Consider the following 10788-nt stretch of genomic DNA (forward strand, 5'->3'; position numbering starts at 1 on the left):
CGGCGGCCGCGCTTGGCGGGAGGGGTCCGCGCGCGCCTGTGTGGTGGCGCGCTGCGCCTCGGCCGAGGCGGCCGTGTCCGTCTCCCGGGCGCGGGTGGGCGATGGCTCTCTCCAGCGGCCCCAGCAGATGTTTGAGGCCCCAGAAGGGGAGGAGAGGACGCTCGGAAACCTCTGCCATTTCTTAAGCGTTCTTGGTGACCCCAAAGTTCGGTTCCCTCCTCCGTGCTCCCACCCGGCTCCAAGGCTGGCCAGGACACAGAAAGGGAGTTCCCCCTTTCCCTGCCTGCGTCTGAAGCGAAAACTCCAGCAACTTCATGGCTGAGTGTGTGAGATGAGGGAAGCAAGGCGGTCTGGGGATACGTGGGCATGTGCCCGCCTGCGTGCCTGTGGGCCTGTGAGTGCGCTGCAGGCACTCCAGAGGTTCTAGACCCTGAAGGAATCCTGTTCTCCAACTCAATCAGTTCCATCTTGGGATTCTGAGATCTCCTTGGGAGAGTCCCCCCAAGCCAAATTCCCAGGACCTGTTCCTGCTCCCTGCCGCCCCCCCCCCCCCGCCCCCGCATGTTCTTCCCTCTGAAGGCTGAGGGGGTGAAGCCAAGGGTGCCCCCCCCCTTGCCGAGGTAGCAGGCTGGAGCCAGACTGAGGTGTTCAAGAATCTGGCCTGAGAGCAAAACCCAGAAACCTGTGGCTAGTGCGGGGCTCGTGTCGACACTTCCTTCCCGACTCCTTTGAGCCAGGAGGAGTAGTTTATAAAATTTTAACATCTGAGTCCAAGAACTACCTTCTCTTGCTGGTACATATCGCCAATTTGGTTTAACGTAAATTGAGAAGAACTTCCTGGGTAACACGATGCTGAGGCAACCACCCACCCACTCCTGATCCCGCTCTCGCCCCAGCCCTGGGCTGCTTCAGCACCAGCACCCGCTCAGCCCCAGCTTGGAGTCTCGGTTCTGCTTAGACCCACCAGCTTGCCTTTTCTTAGTCCTTTCTCCCAAGTTGGTTTTGCATTTTATTTGAATTCCAGATGGCCTTTTAACTGGGGAGAAAAAAAAGGCCACTTAGTCTAAAAATGAAAGGGCTTACTATTTGTTTTACTTTAAAGCACAACAGCTTGGGTCTGTGTCCAGGACTGAATTCTAGGGCTTCAGTGGAAGGGAAGAAAAGGGGGGGAGAAACAAGGAAATGACCCTGGACTGAAAGCAGACGGAGAGAAGGAGGGTGCAGAAGTGGACAGAGACGCGGGAGGGGCAGGCGCAGCTGGGGGGAAAGGAGAGAGACGAAAGAGGAGGGGCAAGAGATGGGCCTGGAGTGGGAGGGGGAGAGTCTGGAGAGCCCCGCCGGGTCGAGCGGGGTACCGCTTGCCACCACCCTGCCTTCGGCAGAGTGTGCTGTGAATGCCCTTTCCTGGTCGCTTGGATGTCCCCGGAGCCCTGGCCACCCACTCCTCCCTCCAGGGGCATCTGGCCGTAAACCATCCTCTGGACCCCCTCCCACGCGGGAGACCCCCGAGTCCCTCTTTTCTGCCCAGGCTGGAACTAAGAGTCACCCCCTGATGCAGCCAGGCCGAGGCAGACCACGCGTCTGAGAGACACCTGGCACCGCTCAGCCGCTTGCCCACCCCAGGCTCCCTCCTGCTCAACCTTGTCCCTCAAGCAGGTCCTGCGTCTCTCCTTGTCCCCCTCCAGAAGGCCGGGAGTGTGTCAACTGTGGAGCCACAGCCACCCCTCTCTGGCGGCGAGACGGCACCGGCCACTACCTGTGCAACGCCTGCGGCCTCTACCACAAGATGAATGGGCAGAACCGGCCGCTCATCAAGCCCAAGCGGAGGCTGGTAGGAGCCCGCCCAGGTGGCCGGGGAGGGGGCGCCGCTCGTACCCAGGGGTGCCAGGCTGGGCAGGAGCTGGCAATTCCTTAAGGGGGGAAGAAGCTTCAGATGCAGACGCTTCGCCACTCGAAGTTCTTTTGTCATTAAAAGCACTTGGATGGCAGTTGGGATCGCGTTTCTTTCCGGCCAGATTCTTTCAGGCCAGATTTCCTCCTGGGCAGCCTACCAGGTACCCTCGTGCCACCCGCTCTGGGATCCCCAAAGCTGAGTGTCCTAGGGCCCGACTCCTGTCCTCTGGCCTCTGTCTAGCTCTTTTTAAAAATAGGACCACGAAGTACTTTTCCCTGTGGCTCGCTCTGGGCGGCCCTCCCTGGCTCCCCACTCACAATCCCCTCGTGCTTATTTAAATAAAACATACACTCACACCAGCCACCAAAAAAACCTGCCCTTTATTATTTTTCCATGGAGTCACCTATACTGTGTATTTTCATTTGAGTGATTTAAAAAAAATGCCCTTTCGGATCTCCTGCCGGAGTTTCCTATCCGGACATCTGCAGCCTGAAGATAAGGAAACTTCGTGTATCTGTTTCCGGACTCTGTGAGTTTTTAGAGAGTCTCCTCGGCTCAGTCCTGCCTCTCGCTGGGCTGTTTTGAAATTTCTAATACCCTCCACTCTGCAAATAATGCGTAAAATGCTAAGAATAATAAATATATTTTTTCAGGGCGAAGTGATTTATGAGGCTTAAATCGTTGCCCCGCTTCGGGGGCCTTTTTTTCCCCTGGAGCGAGGGCGGGTGAGGGCCCTGATGGGGGTAGGGGTGGAGGATACGGTGTTGGCCCCTGAGTCAGAATTCCAGCTTCAGGCTGCTTACTCACCCTCATCCCTCCCCTCCCCCGCGGCTGCAGTCCCTCTGTCCCCTCGGTGACCAGGCTCGGGCCTGGGGCCATTCCAGACTCTGCTGGCCTCAGACCCCACCCCCCACTGGCTGCCTGGTGCTGGGCGGCCCTCGGTTCTCTGGGAAGCACTGGGGGAACTTGCTCTATAACTGTGGAGCTGGCCCTGGTAGGACCGGGAGAGGGGATCTGCTTTCTTGGGTAGAAATTCCTTCTAGCTCCTTTCTCCAGGGTCCAGGCGCTCATTGCCAGACCCCACCTCTGCCCGGCATTTCCTGAGTGACTGGGACTCACGGGGGCTGGGCCAGGGATTAGAACTCAGAGGTTTGGGGTACAGGGAGAGGGCTAGGTGGGCTGGCACTCAGACCAGCCGGGGGAGATGGAAATTGCCTGATCTGTATCGTCCACCGTGGTAGCCCCTGGCCACATGTGACTGTTGATCATTTGAAATGTGGCTAGTGCAATAGAAGGAACTGAATTTTTAATGCTATTAACTTGCAGCGCAATCTAAATGGCTACCCTGGGCCAGTGGCCACTGTATTGGACGATGCACTCTCTAAACCTGGCACCATCCATCCCCACCCCTTCCCTGCCCTGGCCTCAGGGACACTGAGTCGCCCAGGAGTATGGATTTTGAGGGAAGTGGTGTGGAGGGAGACAGAAGTGGCCCGTGCCCAGGCTTCGAGGAGACTGAGCTAGCGAGGCTTCAGGATGCCTGCGCAACTGAAGTTCTCTTCTCGGGCCTCGGTTTCCCTATTTACGGAATGAGATCACGCAGCAGTTGGGGAAGGAAGCTAATTCTCCCTTCTAGCTTTTGCAGTCCCGTTGATTCCAAGATCAGGCTTCAGAGAGTTCTTTATTCTGAAGGTCTGTGATTCTCCTCTCGTTTAGTTCTCAAATTCTGAAATTCCACGGTTCTGAGATGCCCCATTCCCCTCTGAGACTTAGAACTCCTTGTCTAAATTTGGGGGGGGGACAGAGGGTGGAGCCAGGTTGGGGAGGGAGGTCAAGGTGGGCGTGGGAGCGCAGCCTGCTGACGCTGGCCCTCCCCTCCCAGTCGGCAGCCAGGAGAGCGGGCACCTGTTGTGCCAATTGTCAGACGACAACCACCACCTTATGGCGCCGCAACGCCAACGGGGACCCTGTCTGCAACGCCTGTGGCCTCTACTACAAGCTGCACAATGTGAGTGCGCCCCGCCCCGGCCCGCCCCACCCGTCCCCAGGGACTTCTGCTCTTTGTGCTGCCCGGCCAGCGGCCCCAGCCACAATATCTAGCTTGGCTTGGCTTGGGAAGCCGCTGCCGCCTGGCCTGCGGGACAAGCCCTGAGCGCCAGAAGGGCTTCCCGTACGAGGGGGTGCCTCACCTCTGCTCAGGGGACTGGAGCTGGCTGGAGCAGGGCCCAGAGGGTCCTGGGAAGTGGAGTCTCCGTTTTTGAAAAAGTCAGGAGGCAGGAGGCGGGGTGGGAGGGAGAGGACTTCGCTTGGATGGGGGTGGGGTGGTGCTGGTATTCAGCGGGCAGGAGTCAGGGAAGCTGAGCGGCTGGCAGGGGGTGGATTGGACCCAGGCGCCAAAAACCACCCTTCCTGAAACGGTAGCAGTGCTGGTGAAGGGACTGTGGAGGCCAGGCATCCTCCTGGCTTCCCAGGGCCCCGAGGCCGAGGCCAGCCTCGCCTCTGCTCTGTGCTGAAGCGGTGGGGGAAGGGTCCTGCTGGGAGAAGGAAACTGACCTCCTAAAAGCTCCGTGGCCGCCTCCAGGTTAACAGGCCACTGACCATGAAGAAGGAGGGCATCCAGACTCGGAACCGGAAGATGTCCAACAAGTCCAAGAAGAATAAGAAAGGGGCGGAGTGCTTCGAGGAGCTATCCAAGTGCATGCAGGAGAAGTCGGCCCCCTTCAGTGCAGCCGCGCTGGCTGGACACATGGCGCCTGTGGGCCACCTCCCGCCCTTCAGCCACTCGGGACACATCCTGCCCACTCCAACACCCATCCACCCCTCCTCCAGCCTCTCCTTTGGTCACCCCCACCCATCCAGCATGGTGACCGCCATGGGCTAGGGACTGCCTCCTGCGGGACAGACGGACGGATGTCGAGGACTGGGAACTCCCAGGACGAGTGGACCAAACCCTTAGCTGCCCACCTCTCCCGAAGACTGATGCCACTCCTGCCAGAGCCCAACACCACCTCTCCTTTGAGGGTGCCACATCAGCCTGTTGGCAGTTACTGTGAATACTCTCAATGGGCCGAGAGGCTGCCTTCGCGCCCCGCTGCTACCCACGTGGGATTTCCTTCATGGACAATTGTCTGGAAAGCGAGGACGACAGTTCTGTGGAGAGGAACCAGTGGGGCAGAGGACAGACGTAGAAGGAAGGTGGAGTCGGCAAAAATTATTTATTTTGCTCTTGTTTCTAGCAAGGACTTGGAGACTTGGAGGTCTGAGCCGTCCCGAGTTCTCCTGGCAATATTGTGTGGCCAACTGCCGCTTGGCCTGTCTGCTTGCCAGGGCTCTGGTGGCAGATCTGCAGGGACCTCAGCCCGTCTCCCTTCTCCTCTGGCTTCCCTGTCTGAAACAGCTGAACTCCAGACTGGGCTGAGCCAAGGCCAGAGGGGCCACGACCAGGCCCGGGTGGGTGAGCCAGTGCCTGCCCTGCCTGCTTGGCCCTGGGAGCAGAGACAATCACGGGCGGTCCTGCGCAGATTCCCAGGCCAGGGCTGGGTCACAGGAAGGAAACAACATTTTCTTGAAAGGGGAAACGTGTCCCAGATCGCTCCCTTGGCTCTGAGCTGAAGCTAGTGTGACTGTGTCCCCTTACCGGGCCTAAGCCACAGCTTGTCCTCTCTGCCAGGTGAACCTCTGTAAATACATCCTTTTTCTGCTAATCCTTCAACTTCCCCCCCCCACTCTGAGACGAAAGAAAAAAATATTAAAAAAAAAGAACTGCATAAGCTTAACTCAATGATGAGTTAGTTGTTTTATTTTTAAACTCTTTTTGGGTCCAGTCAATTGTACGTTGCCACCGAAGCCCTGCTATGGAAAGGAGTGAAACCTACAAACCAGGGTGGGAACTTTGTAATTGTTTTTGGAAAAGTTCTTGGATCCCACAGCCCAAGAAGGAAAGCTGGGGGCAGGGGAGGGGCCTTTGCTGCTCTTGGAGTTCAGGGGCTGGTTGGCCTTGCTGGCCCGGCAGGTGGTAAAAGCTGGAGGTGGGGGTGGGTCCGCACCAGGGATGAGGGAAAGACCGTGTCCCTGCTGGGGTCCTGGGTTTGGCTTCGCTGTGGCTGTCTGGATCCTTCCCAAGGTACCGCTGTATATAAACGTGTCCCAAGCTTAGATTCTGTACGCGGTGATGGCGGGGTGTGGTGGCTGGCAAGGGGGCCCCCTCCCTGCGGCCCAGGAAGAGGATTGTGCTGATGTGGTCGACCAAGTGCAATACGGGCGGGCAATCGCTGCGGGGAGCACCACAGCCAGAAGTAACTTATTTTGTACTAGGATCCGCATAAGAAAAATAATCGGCAGTATTTTTTGTTTTTATGTTTTATTTGGCTTGTTTTATTTTGGATTAGTGAACTAAGTTATTGTTAATTATGTACAACATTTATATATGGTCTGTAAAAATTGTATGCTATCCCGCTATTCCTTTAAAGTGAATACTGTTAAGAATAATAAAATACTTTTGTGAATACCTGCGGCCTATCTTACGGGCTTCTGGGTCTGCTGAGTCCCGGTGCCAATCTGAGCAGTCAGGCGGCATCGCTCCTGCTGGCTGGGGCAGCTTGCAGGGGAAGGGCTCCCAGAACAGGAGATGGGGCCCTGCCGGGTGTGTCTGGTTTTGCCACTGACGTCCCGATGCTCCTCCCCAAACTGCTTCCATGTTGGATTTCCCCATTGTCACCTCCCTGGGGATCCTGGCGCTGGGTGGGCACTGGAGAGACATAGAGAAGCTGTGCTTTCTCTCCAGCCTTCGGTCCACACCCTCACCTTTTGCCTGAGGACTCAAAAAGGTGCCCCCTGGGGCTCTAGCAGAACCTTACACAGACTGACTTCACCCCCATTCATGCCCTCCCATGTGCTGATCAACTCTAGCTTCTGAGATATCTGGGCATCAGCATTCCTGTTCATTGGCAAACCTGGTCACCAACGTCTTTGGTCACTGATGTCATCGATTGCTGTCATCTTTGATCAATAATGTTGGTAATCGGTGATAGCCACCATGTCTGATATTCCTGATCACTGACACGTCTGCTCATGAGAGCCTGCCATCACAGACATCTGATGACTAACAACTGATCACCAACACTTAATCACAGATACTTCATCAATGCCTCTGGTCAACAATGTGTCTGACCACTGACGCCCATCAAATGTGATTGCCAGTGTCTCCAGTGACTGTCACTAACCAATAGCACACCTGATCATGAATGTCTCTTCTCACCAATGTTTCTGATTACCAGCGTGGTGATCACCAATGAGCCGTCAGTAATGGCCTAGGTCATCATTAAGTATGATCACCAATGTTATTGATCAGTTTTTTCTAGTGAGGGATTCTAGCTTTTTCTAGTGATAGATCATGTGATCTCCAGCATCTTCTATCACACAGTTTCTCAACACTGCTGCTTCTTTAACAATGTCCTTGGTCATTTGTCTCGATCGCCAATATGTCTAATCAGCAATGTGCCCGGTGACCTATGTCTCTGATAGAATCCTCTCACCGTCAAATTTATGTCCATCTGGTCACCAGTGATTCTGGTTACCAGCATCCCTGATGGCTCAACTCTGATTATCAAGATCTCTTATCAGCAATGTTTCTGATGCCTAACATCAGTGAGTGTGGAATCGTCTTAAAAGTCTCAACGACCAGTGTCCCTGCTTTCCAAAGTCCCTTGTACTTCTGATCACCAACTTCCCTGGTTACCAGTATCCCTGGTCATTGGTATCATCAGTCATCTGCGTCTCTCACCACATTTTCTAGTCATCGATACTTCTGCTCACCAGTGCCTTTGATCCCCAAGAGACCAAGATCTCTCTGGACCCCATGTCTCCAGTGATTCAATCTGATCATTGATGTCTCCTACATCTGTGATCACCAAGGACACAAGCACCAAGTGCTTCATCACTAATACTCTGGTCATCCATAGCCTGAGTCACCCATGCTCCTGATCAATGATTAATGATATATTTGATCAATAACTCTGATGGCCAAGACTTCTGAGCCCGGCCTCCTGACTGCACCTCTCTCTGATTATGTTGTATGACATCATCTCTTGCTGACTCCACCATCCCTAATTTCAAGTCGCTCTGATCATATGTCCCTGATCAGTGACTTCTCTTAACCTTAATTGTCATCATCTCTGGTCACCAGGGTCTCTATTGACTAGTATTTCTGATTGCCACCATCCTTGTCCCTTTTTTTTCTGAGTCAGAGTCTCACTCTGTCACCCAGGCTGGAGTGCAATGGCACGCTCACAGCCACCACAGCCTCCACCTGTTGGGTTCAGGTGATCCTTGTACCTCAGCCTTCAAAGTAGCTGGGACTAGCTGGGCTCGGTGGCTCAGCCTGTAATCCCACGCCTTTGGGAGGCTGAGGTGAGTGGATTGCCTGAGCCCGCGGGTTCGAGACCCGCCTGGGCAGCGAGACCTCATCTCTACAATAAATCAAAAAATCAGCCGGGCATGGTAGTGCATGCCTGTAATTCCGGCTACTTGGAAGGCTGAGGTACAAGGATCACCAGAGCCCAACAGGTCGAGGCTGCGGTGGCCGGGAGCGGCCACTGCACTCCAGTCTGGGCGACAGAGTGAGACTCCTACTCAAAAAAAAAAAAAGAAAAAAGTAGCTGGGACTATAGGTGCGTGTCGCCACATCTAGCTAGTTTATAAAATCTACTGTAGAGAGGAGGTCTTGTTAAGTTGCCCAGGTTAGGCTCAAACCCTTGGGCTCGGGCAATCCTCTCACCTCTGCTTCCCAAAGTGCTGAGGTTACAGGTGTGAGCCACTGTGCCTGGCCTGTCCGTGTCCCTTCACAGTCCTGGTGTCTATCTGACCGGGAGGTTTTCCCTTAATTCCTCCCATATCAGACTGCTGATGTTGGCAGCTCCCTCACTTAGAGTTGGGGAGGCCAAGGTCCCGTGAAGGCCAGCCCCTTGTCCCAGACGCCCCAGCCTGTCAGAGGAGACTCTGACTTCAGGACACCCTGCCCTGGTGTGCCGCCACTGTGACCCTCCCTCCATGTCCTTCCCTATAGAGTAGAAACCGAGCACAGACAGGACCCAGCCTGGGCTTGGCTGGGCAGGCACCGGGCCCTCCAGGCCTACTCAACAACTTTCCCTCCAGAGCATTCTGGCCCCCTCTCCCCCTCCCCACTGGAGCCACCGTGAGAACAGGGATGGCCCTCTCTCCCTGGATCATGATGGCAGGACTGCGTGTGTTCAAGGGTACACACGATGCGTGCCTGTCGAACGCCTCCTGCGGGCCATGCCTGTTGGGTGTGGGGCTACAGCAGTGAATAAAACAAGCAAGAACTCCCATCCTGAGGAGCTCACTTTCTAGGCATGAAGCATAGTATCGACTCCACCTGGCCTGGCAAACCATCCTATCTGTCTGGCCCAGAGCCGGCACCTGGACTCCATGGAGAGCTTAGAGTTGAGAACCAAAACAAGGAGTCCCAGCCCTTCGCCTCAGAACTCAAGAACCTAGAATCCCAAACACAGACCCCAGAGCTTGGACCCTCAAATTCAGAACCTAGACTGGGCTCAGTGGCTTATGCCTATAATCTTTAGCACTTTGAGAGACTTTGAGAGGCCAAGGCAGGAGAATCATTTGAGGCCAGGAGTTTGACACCAGCCTGGGCAACATAGTGAGACCCCATCTTTACAAAAAATTTAAAAATTAGCTAGATGTGGCAGAGAGTGCCTGTAGACCTAGTTACTCAGGAGGCTGAGGTGGGATGATCACTTGAACCAGGAGTTTGAGGTTATAGGGAGTTGTGATTGCACCACTGTACTCCACCAAGGTGACAGAAAGAGACCCTGTCACTAAAAAATAAAGAAAATAAATGAATAAATAAGTATCCAGAACCTAGAACTTGGGATTTAGAACCCAGAACTTCCCAAGAACTCTAAGACTGGGGCTCAGAGCCTAGATCTCAGAAGCCAGATCTGAGAACATGGAGCCCACAACCCGAGGCCCTGAATGTGGACTCCCAAATCTAGAACCCAGAGCTTTGGAGTTCAGAATCCATAACTTAGCACCAAGGACTTGGAGCTCCACCTAGAATCTAGGTTCCAGAGCCTAGAATTCCAAATCTAGAACCTAGAACTTGACTGAGGACTTAAAGGCCAGAATCCAGGGCCCATGACCCAGAATAACCATCTAAAGAGCTCTCCCTTCTTCCTCTACTACTATCCTTAGCTTATTTTCTTTCTCTTGTTCAACCAATATTTCTGCAGCACTCAACACCAAGCACCGTTGGGGTGCTGAGGGGCAGCCTTCACGCAGAAAATAAGCAGATGAGGGGATGTCCTCTCCCTGCAATGTCAGCTCCAAGAAAACAGGGACATGTGTGGTCACTTTTGCATCCCTTCTGCCCCCTGATGTCTGGTGATAGGGGCTTCCCAAAGGTCCGCTGAATAGATTCACTTATTCACCCCCCAAATGTTTATCAACCTCATCTGTTCTTTGTGTTTGGGTGGGGAGGGACACACATAGAGACCCTTGCTCCAGTGATAAGCTTTTTCTACTTGTTGCCAGGAAGGTTTTGGAGGGCACGGTTGCTTCTGACAAGGAGGCAGTGGCCAGAGCCGGGAGTGGTTAGGGGGGATGTTAAGTTGGAAGTGGGGTGAGGGCTCCGGTTTCAAGTCCCAGCAAGTCACTCTGGAGCAATAAAACAAAGGTTCAGGGGCTCTAGTGAGCAGCTTCTGCTCCCTTTTCCGTGAAACAACTATCTTCTAACAGTGACTCCTGCTGCCCAGAGCCATTGGGCGTGCTAAACATGTTTGATTCTGTGGCCACAAAGCACCCAGGCAGGGCCAGGCGCCACAAGTGGCTGTCTTGGGCAGACCATGGTGTCCTTTATG

General features: G+C 54.4%; 1 protein-coding gene across 1 annotated transcript in view; it reads left to right on the forward strand.

The window, feature by feature from the left end:
- The window catches only part of LOC103252420 (endothelial transcription factor GATA-2), a gene marked incomplete at its 5' end in the record, with an annotated part of 5925 nt that extends 950 nt beyond the window's left edge, over positions 1 to 4975 (forward strand). Inside the window, 4 exons of the mRNA XM_021709093.1 lie at positions 1455 to 1509; positions 1657 to 1831; positions 3819 to 3902; positions 4476 to 4975. Coding sequence (XP_021564768.1) covers positions 1455 to 1509; positions 1657 to 1831; positions 3819 to 3902; positions 4476 to 4775 — 614 coding nt within the window. The remainder of the gene's footprint in view (positions 1 to 1454; positions 1510 to 1656; positions 1832 to 3818; positions 3903 to 4475) is intronic.
- Between the last annotated feature and the right edge of the window lie 5813 nt (positions 4976 to 10788).

Source organism: Carlito syrichta, unplaced genomic scaffold, assembly GCF_000164805.1.
Source record: "Carlito syrichta isolate Samal-C Ts95f unplaced genomic scaffold, Tarsius_syrichta-2.0.1 Scaffold158115, whole genome shotgun sequence".
NCBI lineage: Eukaryota > Metazoa > Chordata > Mammalia > Primates > Tarsiidae > Carlito > Carlito syrichta.